Below are 25,452 nucleotides of genomic sequence, written 5' to 3'. Positions count from 1 at the left end.
ATAAAGTAAATTAACATATTATATACCGTAGCATGCATAATAGCCCAATCTATAAAAATAAAACAATAAATAAAAAGCGATCAATACGTTTGATCTAGAAAAAAATTATACTAATAAAAACTAAAGATCATGACGCAAAAAATGAAACCCCATACGACCCCGTAGGTGAAAAAATAATGCGCTATAGGAGTTACAATAGGGCCATTTTAAATATGCCTATTTGCAAAAAGAAATGTTTTACTGCTAACAAAAATAGTAGAACATTAGAAAACCTAGTAAACATGCATATCGCTGTGTTCAGACTGACCTATAGAAGAAAAAAAATGCCAGTTTTACTGTTAAGTGCATTACGTAAACATGGAACCCCTCCAAAATTTGCGGAATCGCATTTTTTGACCCAAATTCACCCCATAAATGATATTTTGGGGGTTCCGTCATTCATTTTATGGCAGATTAAAAGATGCCATTACAAAGTACACCTGCTCCTGAAAAATGTTTTATTGCCCCCCTTAATTTATACAAATTACCAATATTCACTTATTACGGGAAATGCTTATAAAGTGCTTTTTTCCCTGCACTTACTACTGCATCAAGGCTTCACTTCCTGGATAAAATGGTGATGTCACAACCTGACTCCCAGAGCTGTGCAGGCTGTGGCTGCTGGAGAGAATGATGGCAGGGGGACACTGAGGGACACAGGGCACTAGAGGGACACTGAGCATCCCTCTGCCATCATCCTCTCCAGCAGCCACAGCCCCCACAGGGAGTCGGGTAGTAACATCACCATGTTATCCAGGAAGTGAAGCCTTGATGCAGTAGTAAGTGCAGGGAAAAAAGCACTTTATAAGCATTTCCCGTAATAAGTGTATATTGGTGATTTGTATAACTTTTGTATAACTCAGCATTATGCTGTCATATATTTTTGCACTTTATATTTATTGATAATTTTGGCACCAACAGTAGTCCATCTGTAGCAGCCACTGTCTATTTGCCATTTTGTCATTTTTCTTCATTCGTGGATTATTGTGTATTTTTCTTTAAATGTACAGTATGTGTTTTTAACAATAAAGTACATTCCATTATTTAGAGGTCCAGCGTTTTTGTTTGTGTTGGTAATTGAGTTAGTTGCTAGAACCCATTGTTTGGCGATTTGGCCTCAATACATATTTCCCCATTGCAGTATATTATTTATGTTTCTCTGTGGTGGATCTCTACATGCTATTTATTGATATGTACTATTCTGTCACGTCCAGACCCAGCCAGGCCATTCTTCTTGGAGGTGGACGCATCCTGGGTAGGCGTGGTGGCAGTGCTCACCCAGAAAGATTCCTTGGGAAAAATAAAAACCTTTGGCCATATATATATATATATATATATATATATATATATATATATATATATGGGCAGGACTAATGGGTTCAGTTATTCAGTTCTAGTTGTCAGCTAGTTGGAGTGTGCATGAGATACAACACAGAGCCTTCTGAGAGTATTCTTCCAGGTCTTGCCACCTTGTGCCTTGTGCAGGACTGCTTCTTTCTTTTTTCTTTTTACGGAGATCCTAGCCATGTCCAGCAAGAGAACTGCCTGGAGGGACTGTTATATTTTGTACTGTCCTTTAGGCAGTCTGACAATTATTTTGTGGTTCAGTTTCAGAGACTTTGTCGTTCCTCCTACACCTGAAACTCTACAACACTCACTACTCTACTCAGCAACTGCAGCAACTACAATATGTCCATTCTTCAGCACGGAGAGACGCAAAGAGATGAAACGCGTGTCATTATGACAGGGAAGCTGGCGGGATTCTCTGCCGCGGAATTCTGCCAGTTTTGCTCCGTGTGAACAGAGCCTTAAAGAGATACATATTTAACCATCAAGTCAAAGGTCAGGAGAATGGGCTTATAAATCTGTTACTAATCTATTACCATACCTGTGTAGTTGTTATTTTTTGTTTTAGATATTTCTATATTTAAAAAAAAAATTAGACTGCATTTTAAATATGACTTTGTATCATTTGAAGTTTAGTCAGTGTCGGACTGGGGTACCTGGGGCCCCCCAGAGACAATGATCCTTGGGGCCCACCAATATAGAACCAGTGAGACACAACAGACTGACCCAGTCCTTTCGTGGATTCATCTGTATCTGTGACAAATCTCAGAACATTTATAAAGCTCTCAGGGTATGCTGGGAGTTGTAGTCTCTGAGAGGACAACCCTTTAATAAATCACTGTGTGCAGAGTCTCCTGGTGGCTGCAATCTGTGGGTGACAAGCATCGGCCCTGAAGGTCCAGCAATACATCTGTCTACAGTTATCAGAGGATCATCTCCTTACTGTACTACAGCTCCCAGCATATCCTGAGGGCTGCAGACTATCAGTAAAGGCTGGGAGTTGTAGTGCCTGCAGCTGTTGTAGTAAGGTCCAAGGTGCATCATACACTGGATGCTTTGTGGGAGATCAGAATACATAGATACATTTGTGGGGGCTCAGTAAAGGGAAGTGACCCCAGAACATAACTAATAGGGGATAGAACAAAAACATCTACCCCTACCATATTATCATCATACTGTCACACTGTTACCATAATATTACCGTACCGTCGCACTGTTACCACATTATCACCATACTGTCACACTGTTCTGGGGACTGGACCAGGGAGCTCCCGGCATCAGCATTAATTATGATGGCACTAGTGTACTGTAGTGACCGGGGGGCTGTGTCAGTACACTAGCGCAAACCATACACTTACCATTTAGACACCAATGGTACACAGGCTCTGCACGCTATATAAGTGATTACAGTGCAGTTACTAATGACCAAGCGATGCTATTGATATATATCAAGACCGATATTACCAATAATACCAGTATATATTACCGCCATACCTGTTTCTGACCAAATCCTGTATACTAAAACCAATAAAACACAGTACCACAGAACAAGTAACAAATAATACCACCACATAGTGACTAACACCACCACTGATACTGAATAAAAATCCATCAATATCACCTCATACAGTCATATAGAGGTAGCCCCAGCTCTACACAGGCTCTATACACCATATACATTACAGTGCAGTTATATCAGGTGACTCACAGGAGGCATCTTCTCTGATCAGAGTTGTTTCTTTTTCATTTTCTTCTCCATCTGCCCTGGGCCATTATGAGAACTTCTCCGAGCCACGAATCCATAGAATCTACCAGACAAACATAGTAGGCTCCTCACTCTGGCACCATCCTCATCTCTCAAACTACACATCTGTATTGGCCCCTTTACACCCTCATTTAGTGCGTGATCCCCCTTATAGTATATGCCCCCATCTGTGTAGCCTCCTTATAGATGACCTCTCTGTGTATTCCCTCTTATAGATGGCCCCTGTTACCCCCCTTATAGATGCCCCCTGTTATCCCCCTTATAGATGCCCCCGTTATCCCCCTTATAGATGCTCCCCTGTTATCCCCCTTATAGATGCCCCCTGTTAGCCCCCTTATAGATGGACCCTCTGTTAGCCTCCTTATAGATTCCCCCCGTGTATTCCCCCCTTAAAGATGCCCCCTGTTAGCCCCTTTATAGATTCCCCCTGTGTAGTCCCCACCTTATAAATACCCCCTATTAGCCCCCTTATAGATGCCCCCTGTGTATTCCCCCTTATAGATGCCCCCCTGTTATCCCCCTTATAGATGCTCCCCTGTTATCCCCCTTATAGATGCCCCCTGTTAGCCCCCTTATAGATGCCCCCTGTTATCCCTCTTATAGATGGCCCCCCTATTAGCCCCCTTATAGATGCCCCCTGTAATCCCCCTTTTAGATTTCCCATTAGCCCCCTTATAGATGCCCCCTGTTATCCCCCTCAGGGATGCCCCCGTTAGCCCCCTTATAGATGGCCCCCCTGTTAGCCTCCTTATAGATTCCCCCTGTGTAGTCCCCCCTTAAAGATGCCCCCTGTTAGCCCCCTTACAGATTCCCCCTGTGTAGCCCCCCTTATAAATATCCCTTGTTAGCCCCCTTATAGATGCCCCCTGTGTAGTCCCCCCTTATAGATGCCCCTGTGTAGTACCCCTTTATAGATGCCCCCCTGTTATCCCCCTTATAGATAACTCCTTGTAGCCCCCTTATAGATGCCCCCTATTAGCCCCTTATAGATGCCCCCTGTGTAGTCCCCCCCTGTTAAAGATGCCCCCAGTGCAGATAAAAAGAAAAAAAAAACAACTCACCTAACCACTCGCTCCCCCACCAGCTCTCTTCTCTTCTTCCCCGGCTGACGCTCCGCTTCCTGGGGGGTGTCTCGGGGATTCACAGCCAGCGCACGCATCAGCACGCTCAGTGTGTGCTGGGGCCGGTACTTCCGGTACAGGGAGCGTCTCTAACACGCACTTCCTGTATTGGAAGTTCCGCCTCCCGGCGCACACAGAGCTTCCTGATGCGTGCGTCGGCCGGATGCGGGACACCCCCAAGGAGATGCAGCCTTGTTTGGCCACAATCAAGACACTGCTTGCGGTCACAAGAGTGATTAGGGAGGGGGGGGCAGTGTGGCAAGGGGGGCCCCTAGGCAGCACTGTAACTGTCGGGTGACCCTGCCGCCCGACAGTTAGTGTGCCGCATCAGCACCTGGCCTACCGGAGGATCCTCTGGTTCTCTGGTGGCCCAGTCCGACGCTGAGTTTAGTATACTCCATAGAGTTCTCATTTACTGAGAATGATGACTGAAAGATAGAATTATTAAATAATTGAAGACTGAAAAATAATTATTAATAATAAATGGAATATAGAATTTCTATTGTTTTTATATGGATACTAAATAGCTGTATGTTATGCAGTATTTTGTTAATTGTAATTCTTTTGTTGATTTTCTTTAAAGAGATTTTCACAGCAGTAGAACTGAAGAACTGAACAGAAAGCCTTCTCAAAGTCTGCTCCGTTATATGTCAGCTCTTAATTGCCTTTCCAAATGCTAGCCAAAAGGGGAGTACACATAGAAGGACAAAGAACTATTGGTGTCTGCTGCACAGAAAAAGGCTAGGGGGCTGGCTGTAATTTGACGTGGCATGAAAAGTCTTCTCGAAACTCTTTGAATGTCTGTGTAGCTGAGTTCAACAGCTCTCCCACAGAGCCTACATGGGAAATAAGGCAAAACCATGCTTCTGAAAATGAACAGAGACAATTTTCACAATCTGCTGCTTTCAAGAATGGAATATGAGTAAATATATATTTAAAGACATTGTTTTCGAGTGGTCGGCTTTAATTTCTTTTGTGTGAGTTTTACGGAAGGCAAGCTTTGCCATGGGGTGTGGACTTAGGAAGCTAGAGGATTCTGATGACAGCAGTCCTGGAAAAATCTTCTCAACATTGAAAAGGCCACAAGTAGAAACTAAAAATGACTTGGCATATGAATATGTTTTACTGGACTTCTCCTTAGAAGGTAAGATTACATTATAAATTGCACTTAATGTTATTGCTCTGGTGTGTTTATATTCTGTGGACTTTAAGAACTTTTTAAGGACCATACATTACTTTGTAGGTTATTAGCAGATCATCTTAAGGGCCCTATTCCACCGGACGATTATCGTTCAGATTATCGTTAAATCGTTCGAATCTAAACGATAATCGTTCGGTTGAAATGCAGTAACGATTAACGACCGAACGAGAAATCGTTGATCGCTTTATAAGACCTGGACCTATTTTTATCGTTGCTCGTTCGCAAAACGTTCGCAAATCGTTCGCATTGAATAAGACATCGTTCGGTCGTTCGCAATAGATACGAACGCAATAGCGAATAAATACGGAAGAAGAAACGATCGCAATTACGATCATAAGTAACGATTATCGTTCCATGGAAATGAGTGAACGTTTTCAGGTCTTTCGCAATAGCGGTCGTTTGAGATCGTTAATCGTTAACGATTATGCTAACGATAATCGTCCGGTCGAATAGGGCCCTAAGACTCTGTGCACAAAATGTTCAAAGTTCTACATGTAACATATACTCCAATATAAGCTCTCACTGTATCAATAGAGCTTCTTTTAGGAATGTCCTTTCGGCCTTCACTGGCTTGGTATATAGTGGCACACTTTTTTATAACTGAGAAAGTGCAGCAGACTTGCCTACACAGTGGCCCAATGCAAAATAAAAAATGTGTGGTATGTGATTTCTTTACAATTGTGGTCAATAGGTGACATATACCACATGTCTATATGCTGAGATACCTCGGACAGAAGAGTTGTACATTGTGTGCACAGAATGCGATTTTTTTACTTTTTTTTACTTTTTTGTCATTACTAATATATTTTATTTAGTATTTGTTTAGCATTGTTTACTAGTTCATTTTTCTATCAAATGAACTGTGCTACAATGTGTAATTTGAACAAGGGTTCTGTTCAAATTTGCAAAATGGGAAAATAAAAATATTTTTTCCCACTCTTTCCAGTTCTTTTCTATGCAGACTTTATAGCCAGAGCACACTTTGTAAGAGGCGCTCCCCCCCCCCCCCCCCCCCCCGTGCCCCCCCTTTAGGATGCCCAGGCCAGTGAAAATCCCAGAGCAGAAAGTTGAAAACACAAATAAACAAGTCCAGATGGCTGCCCTCTGGGAACATAGACTTCACTGTTCTGTGTACATTCTCAACTCTTTTATGTTGCCTTGGCAAAAATCTATATGCTTTAGAAAACCATAGTACTGTTTCACTCATGATCTAATAGAACTATAAGAAGAAGAAACAATAATTTGCTTTTGGTGCTAAATCATATTAAAAATCCTTTTGCCTGCCTCAGGCTAACACTAGTACATATGAAAGCCCTTGGAGTATATCACCTAGACATACTGTACATATAAAAATGTGTGTTTAGTACTGTGAAAGTACAGTACAATCAATGACGGTTGAATTTAAAGGATGTGTATTTTTTAAACTGTATTACCATACTATATATCAGACTGTGATGTTAATGGAATTTTGACTACTGACAAAAAAAAAAAAAAAAAAGACAAATAGCGTGCCTAAAGAATGAGCTGAACCACTCCTATCCATTGAACGCTCCCCAGATAATAAGCTCATAGAGGGTGTTCCATCCACCAAAACCTTTTTTTAATCAAGAATTTTAAAGTGATTGTCTCTCGGAGACAAGCTCCATTTATATGCCATATTTGGGCACATTAACATCATTGAGTGGGATCCTCCATTCAACGCCTTCTATATGACACTAAATGGATAACCAGTCTTTAATAGCAGCTCCTGCACTGGGGTGCTCATGCCCTCTATGCTTTTACATGGCTTGCCATTAAACTGAATGGCTGCCATGTAATACTACATTTCCTGTGCGGAAATGTGAGGAGGCCCATGGTTTCTCCCAGCAATCAGCTTTTGCCAGGAGTGTCAAAAGACACTCCTGTTGAGAAAACCCATTTTGTGCTTTCACACAGGACAGATATTGCACTGAAATTCCCGATTGTAAAATCTTCAGAAAGCTTAGCCAATGAGAGATGACCTATTGGGCTGGTGATAAGAATATTGGTAGCCATTGACTTTTCAAAATGCGCTGTAAGCATGTCAAGAGATGAACTGGCTATTGGACAGAGAGAGAGAAAGACTTCTAAAGGGCCTATTCCTCAATGCTGAAGAGTGAGTGGGCTGTTGTGGCAGACTAGGGACTGTGGTAGCCTTTCTAGGAGCCATAGTGGAACAGTATGACAAGCTGATCATTTTAGCACAATATGACAGAGATTGAGCTCCATTGCACTGATGCAGCAACCACCTTTCAACAAAACTACAAACATTTGCGCCATTCAGAAGGGAGCCCTCCTTAATCAGTTATGTTAAATAAGGAGCCCTGGCCATCTTACCAAGCTGAGCAAGCTCCCTATTAGGAAGTAGGAACTTCCTAAGACTTAGACAATGCTACACATCCGTTCACTGTTATTCCTTCCTGTGACTTTAGAGAAAGACATGCAAAGATACAATGCCATCAGGATTGCAGTCATCCTGTATTTATATACTGCAAGTCTTTTTTAAACCACTGTACAACCCTGGAAACAATTGATGGAAAGTAACATTCAGTGAAACAGATGTCCATTCCTGAGAAACAGAAGTAACAGAAACATATGTGTATTAAGTGGTGCTCTTCTATAAATCACCTTCTGCCATGCTAATGCCTCAAGCAATATTCAGAACTCAATTAGAGCTAATGTTTAAAACTATCTGTATGCCATCAATTCAGGCCATAGATCAGCAGTGCAGATCTTTCTGTAATGGCTGCCATCCCAAGGAGCAAACAGCTGTGGTGAGATGTCATCGCTGTAACAATAATATAGAACCAACAGTGCCCATCTGTGTCCATATAGAAGCTTCATTCTGTCAGTACATCACAAGGCCTCCAGAAATAACTGATAACTGTGCTAGAAAGTTATAGCAGATATCTTTTACTAGAATACTTTTTGTGTGTATCTTAAGTAGCTCCTACATTTTTGTTCCTTACCCTTCCTTTTAGTTTTATTCAATACACTTCTTAAAGGGGTTATCCAGCGCTACAAAAACATGGCCACATTTCCCCCTACTGTTGTCTCCAGTTCAGGTGTGGTTTGCAATTAAGCTCCATTTACTTCAATGGAACTGAGTTTCAAAACCCCACCCAAACTGGAGACAACAGTAGGGGAAAAGTGGCCATGCTTTTGTAGCGCTGGATAACCCCTTTAAGGGAAAACAAATGTATAGCATACAAGCAAAAATCTAAAATTAGAAATCTAGAAATTTACAAGCAAGAGGCATCTGCGCACTTTGCTTCAGAGTGAACAGCACCAGTCTTTCTCAGGTTTAATGACATGTTCAGGAAGCTCAGGTCACATCACACATCTCTATTAGATTCTCCGTGTTACAGAATGCCAAATAATCTTATCTATATAATCATATATACTGATCGGGGAAATGCATAACATTGAATATTTCATGACAAGGATATAGTATGCTGGGGAACGTTCTGCAAGCTTGGTTCCTGGCATTGACAAGCCATCTCCCTAAACATTATTGTAGACCAAGTATGTCACTTCATGGCAAAGGTATTCTGTAATAGTAGTGGCCTCTTTAGCAGAGTACACGATACAAAAAGTGGAATGCTTTGAGAACATGACAAAGTATGCAAGGTCTTTACTATGCCTCCAGATTCCCTAGATCTCAATGTGATTATGGTCCAATCCATGGGGGCTCCACCATACAGCATTTGAGACTTTAAATGAATGTGTTAGCTTTAATCCATTCACATTCCAATCTGCTAACACTTTTAGAAAGCTATTCGAGCAAAGAGAAACATGGTATCATGGTGACTGTGATTCCATAACAAAGGTAAGCCCTACTTCCAAGTCTCATATCTCTGTACAATGTATAGGCACCATGCAGGAATGAGATTTGGAAGCAGAACCCAGAAGTGGAAGCTGTCAACCAGACAGTGATAGGGATGTGAGGTGGATGTGGTACAGCCCACAGCACTTCAGGAGCTTGGAAAAGCCTTTTTGGCTCTTTGCACCTGAGAATAAAAGCATTGTCTACATTATGGAAGCGCAGACAGGCATATTATAGGGACTATGCGTCTCTTTGCCCTAACAACTATCTAACCGTTTCAGCAGTTTGAAATGTGATGATAGATTAACTTTAACCCCACATCCGTCATGTCCGTGAAAAACATGGATCAAATCTAAGCAAACTAGTTCCTTTTTTTCTATACCAATTCAAAATAGCGGAGGTATTTGCAGACCATAAAAATCCCTTTTTTAAAAAAAAATATGTTTTATTAGCAGAATGGCAAAGGGGGTGATTTAAACTTTTATTGGTTGAGGGGCTTTGGCTTATTCAATTAAAAAAAATTTTTTTTTTGAAGGGGTCTATTACATGCAATATTTAGATTGTTTACCCTGTTTAATGCTATGTCAATGAATAGCATTGATCAGTGTTTTCTGCGATCTTCCCATAGAGTCTGCCTGAGGCTTTCTGATTGGAACACACAGCAGTAAATATTTTACCTCTGGCAGCCAGGCAACGCGATCAGGACCACAGCAATCACAATTGTAATGTGTAAGGGGTCAATGATGGGCTGCAGCGCAGCCTGCACAGCATCACCAGCTCTCTGTTGGCTGGAAATACCCACTCCCCGCTAGTTTGTGACTGCAGAGATGTTCCGCTGGCTGGCTGGCACAGGGTCTGTGAGCGGTGATGCTGCGCTGCGGGGCACTGTGGCGGGTAAGTATGACTTCTATATTATGTCCCTCCATTTTGGATTTAGAGTTTGCCTTTAAAGGATGTTACGAATGTTTTGGTGCCACCTCTAAAGGTCTTGTGGATTCCATGCTTCAACAGGTCAAAGCTGGTTTGGCAGCACAAGTGGTTTAATATTATGGCTGGTCTGTGGTTGATAGTTGCAATACACTTTTTTTTATCTTCAGCACTTCAGTGTTGACAATTGCTGTACAGTGACAATGCTGTTCATTCAGTTTTTGTGTATAACAGATACTGGTTTACTACCTGGTATAAAATGATTGGGGCTCACAGATTTGTGTCTTGGGGTCTCCACCAACCATAATCCAGCCCTGTCTATTTGCACATGCTTCCCTGTACTTGCACAATATTTTTAATAAAGGGCAAAACCTTGCATATGCTACCTTTGCTGGGGGTTGAACCCTTTTGCACCCTAAGGCTATGTTCACACTTCTGGATTATATTGGGGAAAGGCAACTATCTTTTAATATTGATCATGATCATTATTTGTGGCCATCATTATCACTAAGCAGCTGCCTTTCCACGATAAATGCGATAGTGGGAACATAGCCTAATGCTGAAAAACAACAGTGCTAACCACAAATGTGTATAAGCATGCAGACATGACACATAATCCTAACACAAAGCACATGAAGTAACGCACAGTCCCATATTTCTCTATTGTATACATACAGCCCAATTGACATATACATACATGTTGTAACGCAGTACTAGAGGTAGAGTAGGTGGAGCAACATTTGGAATGGAGGGTGTGGAGAAGTTGGCTTGCAAAGCTGTCTGTGATGTCAGCACTGCCAACTTCTGCAACTTAGATATGACATCAACAGGAAGTTCTTTATATAAATAAACAACTGCACTTCAAAAAAAGCAGCAACACAAGGGAGGACATTTATGAAGACCAGCGTACCTTTTTCCCGGTGCACACCTCAGGCACGCATCTACGCCTTCTCTCTGGGGTATGCCTTAGTAACTGTCCCCCTAGATTTCCACGGGAATGGAGGCAAAGGGATAGTTTACAAATCTCGGCCTACTCTTTTTTTTTTGTCTGGCGGGTTGGTTTCGCTTGCCACTGCTGAATCTGTGACCAAGGCTCTTGGTACATACTATGCTCCCATCTCCTGCGTAAGAGCCATTACCATAAATAAATATTAAAGAGTAACTGTCATGTTTTTTTTTATTGCAGAAATCAGTAGTATAAGCGATTTTAAGAAACTCTGTATTAGATTTCATCAGCCAAAAAAGCCTCCTTTTGTACTCAAGAAGCAATCTCCCAGCCTCCCCCCCCTGACTTCTTATCTGTGCATTACCAGGCAAACACGTCTACAGAGAAGCCAGTGAAGACGGGTTCTGCTCTCTCCATTGTAAGCCTATGAAGGGGGGAGGGGCTGAGGGAGATGAGGGAGCAGGAAGAGGTGACATGAAGGTCAGCTGTTTGTAGACTCTCTGGGCACCTAAAATGCTAAATTCAGGTATCAGAAAGGTCAGTGCTTATCTATGAACTTACTGAGAGAAGATTGCAGGGTGTTGTGCTGTGCAGAAATCCTCCGTGCTCAGTCACTCCTAACAGCCCCTCCCCTCTCCATAGCCACATAATGGAGACAGAAATCCTGCTTTATTTGATGTGAGGGGGGAGGCTGGGAGATTGCTTTTTCAGTACAGAAGGAAACTCTTTTAGTACATAAAACCTATTACAGAGTTTCTTAAAATCGCTTGTACTGTTGATATTTAATGTTTTCAGAAAAATGACCCTGAAATGACAGTTACGCTTTAAGGCCCCATTTACATCACATTTCAGTACTATAACCAAGGTATACTATACATTAGCAAACTGACAATTTTTTTTTCGTGAACCTTGGGTGGGCCCATTTACTTTAATCGAAGAAACGTAGTATACTGCACGTTAAAATCTTGCAAAATAAATATACACTTTTTAGAAACAGACCAAACATCCCTAATAGACTACATTTTGTGCATTTAAGTTTATCGTTACACTATTGTATACTCCTTTGCCTATTTATCCCAACGAACATCTTAGACGTAGCTCTGACACATGATGTGAATAGGGCCATATGCATAGTTTTCTACACATTGCAATTACAGTACCATACATGCACAAAAAACAAATAGATACACGAAACACAGATACAAGAAAAACTCTCATACATAAGTTTAATTTAATGTGAAGCTGCAGTCTCCTAACTTGCAGGGCCAGACTTGCGCTAAAAAGCAGCCCTGGCACACAATTCTCCCTACACCCATTGCGTCTACTGTGACATGCAGGAAAATTTTCTGATACGATCACATACCAGGTGTACGCAGGAGCTGAAGAGTATTATCACCCTGAAGACTATAGAGAATACAGCAGTGATCAGACCCATAACGCATATAGTTTTTAATCCCCTCATCAGTACCCAATATAGTACCTAACTGCTCAAAGTACTGTCCCATATACTACACTGCTCAAAAAAATAGGGAACACATGGGTCTCCAAACTGCGGCCCTCCAGCTGTTGCAAAACTACATTTTCCATCATGCCTGGACAGCCAAATCCAAAGCTTTAGCTGTCCAGGCATGATGGAAGTTGTGGTTTCGCAACAGCTGAAGGGACGCAGTTTGGAGACCCATGACTTAACCCCTTAACGACCACAGGCATATATTTACGTCTGAGGTCGTTAAGGGAGTTCAGAGGGGGGCACGGCGACCACGCACTGAACCGCCATCATCCCGGAATGCGCTGAAGTCATTGAAATGATGGCCGCCCAATGCACACAATGTTTTAAAGAAGTTATCCAGCGCTACAAAAACATGATCACTTTCTTCCAGAGACTGCACCACTCCTGTCTCCAGTTTGAATGGGGTTTTGTAACTCAGCTACATTGAAATTAATGGAGCTTAAAGGGAATTTGTCACCTAAATTTTCTTTTACTGATTATCGTCAGATACACAAAAAAAAATGTTCTTTTATTTTCAATCTGTTTGTATTTTATGACTGTAGTTTTTTTAATTTTATTTTTTGTTCATTGTTATGGCGGTTGGCATATTTCCTGGGCGCTGTTCTTAAAGAAGTCCTGCGTGTGTGTAGGGAGGGGGGGGGGGCTGAAAATTGATTTTGGGCAGGGTGTTGGGGGGAAGTAAAAAAGAACATATGCATACCAGAAATTGTGCCTGCATTGAGCAATATCTCTAGGCTCCCGTACACTGCTGGATGCCATTTTTCCTTGAGCAGGGCATCCCTCAGCCAAGTTGTCACGTAGGAGTAGGGGAAGACGTGCAGGCTGTTGGTAGGGTCTAGGAGAGGGAAGCACATTGCGTGGGCATCAGGGTGGGTAAATATAGCTTCTTTATTGTGTTACCCCCACCTCCAGACCCATCGGACTTTAACAGCATTTATTGACATGCTTTACAGCAATCTCATAAACATAGACGTCAATAGACAGACTCTGTCCCCTTGAGATGAATGTAAAACATTACTACACTACACACTACTACACTGAGCTGCTATTGTCTCCATCTACTGGTGTTACATGTCGCTGCAATGCTGTACAGATCACTTTACAGCAGCCTCCTCTTTTTACTATAGACACAACAGGAAGTCTTAGGGTACTATTACACGGAACGATAATCGACAAATCAGCCCTATCCAGCCGATTATCGTTCAGTGTAATAAACACAATGATCAGGTGATGACAACGATCGGCTGATCGTTGATATAGGTTTGGACCTATAATTGTCGGGCACCGACCGTGCATCGCCACGTGCAATGGCGGTGCGTGGCTGGCGGCTGACAATTTGCAAAGTGCATACATTACCTATCCATGGTCCAGGGCTCCTCCTGCTCTCTGCTTTTCCAGGGGTCCCGCACACTGCAGCTTTAGAGCGGCATTTCTTAGCTGACACGCCTCTCTGGCAATCACTGGCCGTGATCTCTGAAGCTGCAGCGCGCGGGACCCGGGGAGAAGCGGACCGCAAGAGGAGCCCTGGACCATGGGTAGGTAATGTATGCCGTTTAAAGCAAGGGCTGCAAGGATATCGGTAACAATATCCATGCAGCCCTTGTTAAACGATTATCGGGCCGTGTAAAAGGCCCAGTAAACGAGCGCTGATCTAGCACATCAGCGCTTGTTTACAGTTATTATTCGGACCCCATCGGGCCATGTAATAGTACCCTTAGCTTAGTTTTGCCCCCAGTGGTGAGAATGAAAACTGCAAGATTTCAGGATTATTTTATAAAATGTCACCAAAAATTCTTAAAAATAATACTTACCACTATAGTCTATGTTCCCGCACTCCTAACACCATCTGTGGGCTTTTTGGCTTTTTGAGGAGTGGATGCACCACACTGGTATAATTTTAAGGGAAACTTTATTTGTCGCTAGGAAGTTGATGCCATCAGGTGGATGAACCCCAGCCCTCCCAATCTTAGGAGGTGGAGACTCTAAATAAAATTGCAGCATTTGAGAAGGGGTTTTACTTGCGCAGGAAGTGCCGTAAGAAATATAACAAAGTTTGGTATCCATGGTGCCAATCCCCTGTAACTACCTGTTGCACGGCTGATACCATGCCATAATATTGGGTTACAATGGTTGCTTCTCTTTGTGTAATTCTTGCATACACCCTGGTATTATGTGATGTGCTTCTTTACTGTAGGTCTGAATTCCCGTTTTCACTGCTTTCATCTAATGAAGATTTTGATCATTTACTTCTGTTGTATTGTCCAGGGCAACTGTACTACCGTTTTTTTCTGGCACTGCTAAAACTATGTGTTACTGATGTATCATGTGCCTATTTTCGTGTGCTTTGTTTTTTTGCTCCTTGTTTCTGTGTTAAAAAAAATTATATATTACTCCTTCATATTAACAAAAAACAATAAGTTATTTTTCTGATGACACATTCCCTTTAACTGTAAACTACACTTGAACTGGAAACAAGAGTGGTGATATAGAAAGTGTCTATGTTTTTGTAGAGCTGTCTAGGTATGATGGGAATTGTAGTTTTGCAACAGCTGGAGGCCCAAAGGTTCCCCATGCCTGCTATAAAAGGTTATGAGATAGAACTTTCTTTCCCCAAAATAAAGGTATGTGTTGCTACATTGTTATAATATATGCTAATTATGATGGATTATATGATGGAAAATTTTAATGTTATTTCCCTTGTCTGGTTCAACTAGACTTTGTGGGGATACAATTCTTTTTGTAAACAGGGTAAAATTGTCTTCTGTTAATCAGATTAAATTTACAAGCTGATTTTCAAAAACATTTCTACATGCTGTAAACCGAGCTGTAAACAACTTCTCGGCCTCCTATAAAAATGTTGTGGAGACAATTGATCCCTGGGACAGATGCCCATAAATGTTCCGGCATGCTGCTAGACATCACTCACTGTTAAAATAGCACTTGCAAGATAGACAGCCTCAAATGTAAAGACATCAGAAATAGGAAACTTATGGAGGATACACAGTATAAACTGTACCAATACTATCACTACTAAAAAAAAACTATTGAGATCTAGGAAAACAGAAAAATATTTGTTGTATTATTTAAATAAAACTTATGACAGATAGTCATCCTCACTGCAAATGTTTTCTCCCAGTCTACCCTCCCCCCAGCATTTCTGTGGGAAAGAAGGAGACCACACTGATCTACATAAGAACGTGGAGACACAACATGATCATCTCTAACTTGCCTGTTGCCAGGCAGCCGCTAAAACCCATTAGGTGCTGGGTAGAAACTTTGGTGCTTTTATAGTTTTTTTCTTTGAAAGTCTGGATGACCCCTTAGTAGAATGTTGTTTTTTTAAACAGCAAAACAAGATAAAGGGATTTTTTTAAAAAAAACAAAAACTGCACTTTCTAACATTACTGAAAACAGGTCTCGATCTTTTCAGTATTGTGAGTAAAAGGCTAGGTTTACGCACCCTCTTTTTTGTCCGTTTTGTTCCTTTTTTGGTTGGCCCTCATTTTTTGGCCAAATAACCTCTGTTATTTTAAAATCAACTTTGCTTATGTTTTTGTGAGCCCAATTACGGTTTTAATTGTACTAAAATCTTTAAAAAGTTTTATTTAGCCTGTTAAAGAGAGTTGGGCCTTTGGGCAGCTGTAGTACAATTATACTATTCCTAAAGAAATCATTCCGTAATGTCCCACTAATACCAAGAATGTTTTTGATAGGACGTTCATATATTCATGTGAAATTTATGGCTCAGGCCCTGTGACAGAAGAAAGATGTTTCAGTATGGAACAAGAAAGAGGAAGAGGAAATACAGTCAGTCAACAGAACTGCCCTTTCCATGGTACTGTATATGGTACAGGACTGTATGCACTATGGCCGTGGTTCTCTGTGGCCGCAAAAAAAACGGACATGTTTTTTGTGCAGCCGCTATTCAGTGAATGGCAGCCGCACAAAATAGCCTGTGCATACAATGTAAAGTACGACTCCTGGCTGTACTTTACATTGTGTTCTACCGCTAAGAGCTGGTTGTGTGTACAGTGCAGAACTGTGTGTGTGTGCACAGTGCAAGCTGGGTGTGGATGTGTGTACAGTGTAGGGCTGCATTAAACAGACAGCTTAGGTGTTTTCCTAAGGTCACCTGCTCATTAGGACAATTCTATAAACAATATAGAATTACCCCAACAACACAGTCTAGAGTCTGGCTCCTCCGTAGGTATGACATCAGCAAAGGTCACTTTGCCCCTGTGCAGCAGCTTAGGCCTCCTGTTTCACCTTACATACAGAAGAGCATTAGTCAGGACACCTAGGCTACTGCACCTCACACTGTGTCACATCTATCAGCATTAAGCTTAAAGGGGAACTCCAGGTAGAGGTTAAAAAATGAAACTTCTGCAGAAGCATAAATACTTACCTTCTCCATTTTTGAAACTACCAAAAATCCATTTGTTTTGGGGGTTTTGTTCTGTTTTGTGTTTCTGCTCTTCCTGGTTGAGTAGTTGTACACAGTACTACAGGTTCTAGAATGCAATGCTTTTCCTCAGCTGTTCATCACAGTCCCCCACCCTGCCTATTCCCCACCCAAGGCTGTTGCAGAACATATAGGCTGTGTTCACACATTGCAGTTTCATTGTATTACTGAATTATTAGCTGTAATTTATGATTTCATTGTGGTCCCACCCACACAGTACGCTGTATTCTCTACCTGTAACACCACACAGCACGCTGTATTCTCTACCTGTAACACCACACAGCATGCTGAATTCTCTACCTGTAACACCACACAGCACACTGTATTCTCTACCTGTAACACCACACAGCACACTGTATTCTCTACCTGTAACACCACACAGCACGCTGTATTCTCTACCTGTAACACCACACAGCACGCTGTATTCTCTACCTGTAACGCCACACAGCACACTGTATTCTCTACCTGTAACACCACACTGCCCACTGTATTCTCTACCTGTAACACCACACAGCACACTGTATTCTCTACCTGTAACACCACACAGCACACTGTATTCTCTACCTGTAACACCACACAGCACGCTGTATTCTCTACCTGTAACACCACACAGCACGCAGTATTCTCTACCTGTAACACCACACAGCACACTGTATTCTCTACCTGTAACACCACACAGCACGCTGTATTCTCTACCTGTAACGCCACACAGCACGCTGTATTCTCTACCTGTAACGCTGATATTGGAATAAAGTAAAAAACTTTTTGAACTTTTTTGTTCTTTTCATTTCCACGCACATATTATGATCAAGCATGTTATCTTTGAAGTTGAGCCCCACAATAAGGCTCTGATCCTCTCTGCCGTTTAGCATAATTTACTTGTGTTACTGCATCATTTTTGTGAATACACGGCAGTACTGCAATGACACTTCAACATGTGTGAACACAGCTCTAATTTCACTGCACACTTCTGCACAATTAGAGAAATCAGTGCAGCACCTGCTTCTGGCCGGTCAGAGAAGGTGAATCACTCAAGGGATTGGGGGATCCAGCCAAGCCTCCTGGGAGATCACGCCCTGCCCCCTGTCTATATCATCAGCCTGATCTCAGCAAACACATACAATGTGAGACAGAGGCATGGAAGATTTGTCTCCTAAAGGGGGGAGAGCAGAAGAAGCAGGAGACAATGTGGATTTGCACGGGGGCCATTATTTTTCATTTCCTGGATTTTTATCAGCTACCAGTATGGCAGAACCGTACAGATACTGTAATACATTGTATAGACACATATATTTAACTTTTAATGTACTTTTAATAGAAAACAATTTTTCTTATCCAGAGTTCCCCTTTAAGTCAGGTGAGGGTGGCAAAGGAACTCTGCTTCCACAGGTACAGTAGTCATTAAGATCTTTATACACATCATACCTCTGTCAGCTGTACCCACCGCGTTATAAGGTGTATGGGGCTCTCCTGAATGTCCACCAACAGATGATGTTGGTGGAGAAAGGAAAATCACTGCCCAACCCCTTTGTTCTCAGAGAGACAAGGCGCAGTTGGAGCTGTCTGGCCGTTGCTTAACCCTCCCCATAGAGAACACAGGAGTGCTCAGCCATACTGAAAGTTTGTTGTGTTTGGGGAAGATGGGAAGAGAACTGGAGAAATAACTGACCAAAGAACGATTGTTCTGTCATTAGTTATTGAAGGTGTATGGGAATCTTTACACTTTGCAGACAGCTCATCCAACAGTTCTGTTACTGAAGTAACAGAAGCGCCCCTTTGCTGCTGTGGCTGCTGTGAGTCTCTAAAGCTTTGGACTGCAGAGCGTATTGACACTCTAGAGCATGGGTCTCCAAACTGCGGCCCTCCAGCTGTTGCAAAACTGCATTTCCCATCATGCCTGGACAGCCAAATCCAAAGCTTTAGCTGTCCAGGCATGATGGGAGTTGTGGTTTCGCAACAGCTGGAGGGCCGCAGTTTGGAGACCCATGCTCTAGAGGTCCAGCAGTGTCCAATATCCAGGAGCTTGCAGATGCAGAAAGGCGCCTCTAGCATGTCAATATACTCTACATACCATTCGGGATCTCCCGACACTGCTTCAGGTAAGTGTCACAATCACCCTCATTCTTTATACACACTGAACCTGACAGACTGACACGATGTACACCGGTGTCTATGTGTTTTTATTCCATAAAGCTTTGGACTGTCACAGGAATCAGTGTCCCTGGTGAGGAGCCACTTCCTCACACTGAATTTCATAGCTAGTCTTGTGGGAGGCTGGGAAAAGGAAAGGAAAAAAAAGGAAAAAAAAAGAGTAATACTGATTACTAGCGGCTTATGCCGCCCCGTCACCAGGTACTGCTCTAGGTACTGGTCCTGCATGTGCTGCTATGTGCTCCTTTCCCCGCTGTGTATCTATGAGACGTGGATGGCCCCATAGACATTGAGTCCATTCAGGTCATGTGACACAGAGCAGAGAGAGAATGTGCTAAGTGCATAGTCTTCTGTCTCATTCCTGGGATCAGTCCGGTTCTGAAAACTCTCGGACCCTGCCCGACAAAAGCTTTATATATATTTATATATGTCTGTACAGATAACTATCTTTCCATAGACTATTAAGTTTAAAATACATAGGGGGATATTTATCAAACATGGTGTAAAGTGAAACTGGCTCAGTTGCCCCTAACAACCAATCAGATTCCACCTTTCATTTTCCAAAGAGTCTGTGAGAAATGAAAGGTGGAATCTGATTGGTTGCTAGGCGCAACTGAGCCAGTTTTACTTTACACCATGTTTGATAAATCTCCCCCATTATATCTATTTGATTGTTGTATTTTGCTTTAATTTTACTGAGGTTGAAGATAGCCTTATGATCTACCACTTCAGAAAAAATGTAAACAGATTTCCATTGAGAAGCCACATGAATCCACACAGCCAGCAAAATAAACTGGTAAAAATTTAAATAAATAAATATAGGTTCATCACCAAAAATACAAAATGATAATAGATTTTATTAGGTGTCTCAGCAAAAATTACTGAACTGAGCTTATCACCCAGATGTGATACATAGACCCCAAAGCTCAACAACTTCTAAAACAGAGAGGGGACATTGGCGGATAGATATTGTGAAAAGCTTATGGGTATTCCACCCAAGAGCTAAAAAATGAAGTGCTCTCAAACCTAGCTAGTCTTACTCACCAAGTACTTTTGAGCCATCTTCCGTCCTTCTGAACTACAAGTTTTCCTAAAAGCCGTTTTATATCCAATATGGTGCCAACCGGAAAACTTTGTTTCCTTTTCCCTATACTGCTCAGGAGGCTGTCACTGTTCTGTTGTTTTCCTGCCCCTTGGCTAGGTGGTCACTGACTGGTGTGGTATCAGTGGTGGGCAGGATTAGAAATGAGGTGTTACAGCTTGCCTTGCAACAGTAGAGAAAGAGATCATGTGACTTTGGTCTCAGAAGGTAGGGGGAGGGCAGAGAAGCTGAGATGATGTGGATGAGGAAGTGAGAATTTTCTGCAGCTTCGACTGGGTTCACACACAGTATATTTCAGTATTGTGGTCCTCATATTGCAAATTACCAAAACCAGGAGTGGATTGAAAACACTGAAAGGATCTGTTCACACAATGTTGAAATTGAGTGGCTGGACACCATTTAATGGAAAATTTTTGCTGTTGTTTTAAAACAACGGCAGTTGTATTGAAATAATGGCAGTTATTTACCGTTATATGGCTGTAATCCACTCAATTTTAACATTGTGTGAACGTAGCCTTTTTGTGTTTTCAATCCATTCCTGGATGAGGTTGCAAAATACTGACCAAATACTGACTGAAATATACTGTGTGTGAATCCAGCCTGACCAGGGTGTAAGTCAGAATGTGCTGCAAACAGCTCAATTCATGTAATAGAAGCCCATTACAAACAAGTTTAGATTATGCGTGGGGAATGAACTGGGTTAAATCGTTCTTAAGTAGAGTACCCCTTTAATGACATCTCTGATAAAGAGAAAATGTGACAAATTTAGAACGTTTCCTCAACAACCATAAATTGACATGCTGTGTATTTGCCATCAGCAGCTCATTTTGATTTAGATTTTTTTTGTTTAACCCCTTCAAAACAGAACCCATTGATGCCCGGATGTCTGGGTCAAATTAATGCAATGTTCCTCCCCGCTTTCTAAGAGCCATAGTACTTTTATTTTTCCACCTACAGGGCTGGATGGGGTTTAATTTTTTGCACTATGATCTCTAGTTTTTATTAATATCATATTGGTGTAACAGAAAAGTTTTGATTGCTTTTTATAAATTTTTTTCTGATTTATTATTTTAAAAAAACAGCAATCTTTGTTTGTTTTTTTGTTTATTTTGTTTACGCGGTTCACCGTGCAGGAACAATAGTGTTATATTTTAATAGATCTGACAATTCTGCATGCTGCGATATATTAAATTTATTTTTATTTATTTTTTTAAATATTTTTATTTTTATAATGGGCAAGAGGGCATTTTAAACTTTTATTGGGAGGGTTATAAGGTTTTTTTTATACTTTAAAAAACTTTTTTATGACACTTATTTTTTACTTTAAACATGCAATCATTAGATTGCATATACTGATAGCCATAGCATAGCATAAATCAGTGTTATCGGCGATCTATGCATAGAACCTACCTGAGAGCAGACTCTATACATAGATCGCTAATCCGACAGGACGAAAGTAAGTGACTTCCCCCCGCCCGTCGGCACAAGCGATCAGGACCCCCACAGCCAAGCTTGTTCTGTCACTGAGTACCTTAATAGCATGATCGCTATAGATCGCAGCCTTTGAGGGGTTAATGGCAAGCAGCTGCAGGATTGCAGCTGCTGCTTATTACCCTTGGCTCCCTGGACTCTGATGTGTGCCGGGCCACTCTCACTGCAGTGGTCTCGCACACATCAAACCCCCTGAAGTCGGGAACGTATATGTACATTCCTACTACACGGGGTATGTGCATTGGGAATGTATATATACATGTTACTAACATGAAGGGGTTAACAGTGATTGAATAAGATATGTTATAACTATTTTACTTTGCTGGTACTGTTATTTGTACAGGAAGTCCACATCAGACTCATACTGTGTGAACATATACTAAAGCTTTTACATACTTTACTAACTCTTCATGTATGACATTATAATATTACTAAAATTTTGATACTGATCAGATTACTCTGTGATTAAACATTGTTATTTTGCTTCTCCCCCCCCCCCCCTTTTTTTTTTTAGCATCGGCAAATATCACTGCTATTAAGATTAAGTCATTGCTTGATATTCCAAGCAAGGTAGAAGAATACTACTTAAGAGGTTATATGGTTGCTTCAGTCCATCCAATTATTGTTTCTAGCGGTCGTAGAAGGCACCTACCTATTAGTTACTTGTATCGAGTAGTACTATATCGACTTAAATTAAGGTAAGTTAACAACATCTTTCATTCGGTTATGACTTTTTCCATTGGAATCCCTATTGCTATTGAGAACAGAAGTTACAGAACATCAGCAAATTAATTCATGTGTCTATGTATCTTCATATATTCACTAAAATCTGCACTCTTAAGAACATGATTTATGATTTGAAAGTATTCTTTTTTCTATTTGCCAATCCAAAGAAAATGTGATGCATTTATTTGGCCATAGGATGTTCCTTCAGATTGTAAAAATATGTAACATCATAAGCTAGTAAATGATCCTTATCTATAGGGCATCTATATATTGTGTATTCCTGTCATCCGTAGCAGTTTTTGCAGTCTCTGCTTGCTCCTATTCCATTTAGGGCCAATACAGCATACATTTCATCAGCTCAAGAGACTTAGGGTCCTATTAGACAAAGCAATTTTTATTGATTAATGACTAACGATAAACAATCGCCAATCTCGGCTAACGATAAACAATCGACAATCTCAATAGTTCGAATGTATCTTGCATATGTTGAAATGTACAGAACACCTGGTCTTTACATACATCCCCTATTGTACATTTACCATGTTGTATTCAAAATTGTGGTTCTAAATGGTCGGAAAAGTGTGGTAGATGCGGATAGTGCCATAAAGGCGTTTCCAACATAACATCTGTGTATTTTGTTACTTTTTTCACAGCTGCCCACACCTGATGGGCCAGTCTATGCAGCGGTAGTAGTTTAGAATTAGGAACATGGGCCATAGGCGTTTTAGTTCCAAAAAGTGAGCTAAATGGTGCTCCCTGTTTGGAAGTATCCCAGCCTCCAACCATTTCATCAAGTATCCAGCTGTCCAGCGAGATTGTACAAGTAAATGTCCGGAAGCGACATACCCCCATGCAAGTTTGGTCTTTGAAGGGTTTGTAAACTAAGTTTTGAGCGGGATGCTCCCCAAAGGAAGCATAGAGTGTAATTTTCTAAAAAAAACTTAATGGGACAGGTGCCGAGGCATGCTTTAGCAAGTACAGGCATTTTGGAAAAATAACGATCTTTATAAGGTTGATGCGACCCGGTACTGCCAATGGCAGGGTCGACCATACTTTAAATTTCTGTTTCACCAAGTCCAAAAGTCGAAACACATTCATCCGCAGATCCTGAGAATATTCCCTACAAATCACTACTCCCAAATATTTAAAGGAAGACACTACTGACAATCCCTGAATGTTATCTGGCTACCCTGAGGGTAATAGTGGCATGAATACTGGTTTCGACCAGTTTAAATATAGGCCGGAAAATCTACCAAAGTTGTTTATCATGGAGATGGCCACCTATCTTTTAACATTGAAGAGGTTTACATCCATAGAAGGCCATACTGGGATCAATCCCTATCAGCTAAAAGTAGGAATATTAGTCATAGTAGGAACTAAACTGGTCAGCTAAAAACTGAAAAAGTATGATCTAAAAATCTTGTTGCACTGATGTTGTAGTAAACGGACTGGCACCAGGGAGCTAATCAAAGGATGAGTGCAAGTCCTAACAGCCAAAAATACATATATGCCGCAAGAAAAAAAGACTGAAAAATTGGACTGCACCTCACAAATGATGTAAATTGATAGAAATTTTATTATACATAAATGCCGGGAACAAACAAAAACCATAAAAACAATTAAAAAATACCACCAAACCACCGGCCCCGATACGGCCAGGTGGCACCTAGACCACTGAAAAATGTATTAGATGATGGCCATACTCTTCAACAAGGAATGAATAAATAAATAAATATATAGATAAATATATAAATAAGTGTGTGAATAAATAACTATATTGGAACAAATGAATATATACAATGACCAGACGCGATAATATCTCAAATCCCCTGTGCTAAGGCTCACTGAATCACATAAATAAATACATCATGACAATGCAAGTAATCAGAAAGTGCAAGTGCAAGCAAAGTGCAAAGAAGAGGGGGTAAGTGCAATACAACCACTTATGGCCATCTCTCAGTGGGTAGGAGAGAACATCCCACGCGTTCCGTCACATGGACTTCCTCAGGGATGAGTGCTATTGTCCCCAATGCTACTATATATAGGCAGTATTATAAATCAATACATAGTAAACAGGTGTATGGCTTAAACAGTACTCACAGACATGTGTGGAAGACGCAGATCGGCGGACCCCGCATGGACCCGGCGCCATCTTGTTCCGGTCACGTGATGTATCACATGACGTAAAAGATCACCTGATATCTAACCTAAAATACGAAAGGTCTGAGATCTAACCTAGTCTAAGTGCACAAATATGTGCACAGCGCATGCGCAACGGAGGCAAAACTAAAGGTATATAAATAAACTCAAACGAGTACCAAGCAATATATATGGTGCATCCAACTAAAGTGAAGATAGAAAACATAATGATAGATATATAGTATAACTCATAATAATAAAAATTACACACAAAACAAACATGATAGTAATAAGAATGATAATGGTAAGTGTAAAAGTAAAATGGAGCGCAGCGCCGGATTTGGGAGCGCATTATGCAGGCAACACACAATATGCGCATATATGCAATAGGCGGGTCACAAAAATTGAATATAAATTCATAAGATAGATAAGTATTAAATATTAAAGTGACCCATCAATTAAACAAAGTGTGGAATAATATAGACTCCACACGTATATGCATATATATATGTGTATATCAAACCAAGCATAATAGATAGTTGCACTGATGTTAACATGCGGCAATTCGTCACTTAGTGGTTTGTTTGCCTCTCAAAAGGGTTATCCAGGATTAGCTATATCTGTGCTACATCTGTCCTCGGGTTGTGTAATATTACAGATCGGCTCTATTCATTTCAATGG

The 25,452-nt window shown here is 41.2% G+C and overlaps 1 protein-coding gene across 1 annotated transcript in view; it reads left to right on the top strand.

Moving 5' to 3' along the window:
* The first annotated feature begins 4,958 nt into the window (after positions 1-4,958).
* The window catches only part of RFTN2 (raftlin family member 2), a 65,013-nt gene continuing 44,519 nt past the window's right edge, over positions 4,959-25,452 (top strand). The window contains exons 1-2 of the mRNA XM_069985343.1: positions 4,959-5,416; positions 22,421-22,604. Coding sequence (XP_069841444.1) covers positions 5,278-5,416; positions 22,421-22,604 — 323 coding nt within the window. The 5' untranslated portion in view covers positions 4,959-5,277. The remainder of the gene's footprint in view (positions 5,417-22,420; positions 22,605-25,452) is intronic.

Source organism: Dendropsophus ebraccatus, chromosome 9 (genome assembly GCF_027789765.1).
Source record: "Dendropsophus ebraccatus isolate aDenEbr1 chromosome 9, aDenEbr1.pat, whole genome shotgun sequence".
Classification (NCBI taxonomy): domain Eukaryota; kingdom Metazoa; phylum Chordata; class Amphibia; order Anura; family Hylidae; genus Dendropsophus; species Dendropsophus ebraccatus.
The sequence above is the reverse complement of the archived record's forward strand: the minus strand, read 5'-3'. Positions and strand labels throughout refer to the sequence as shown.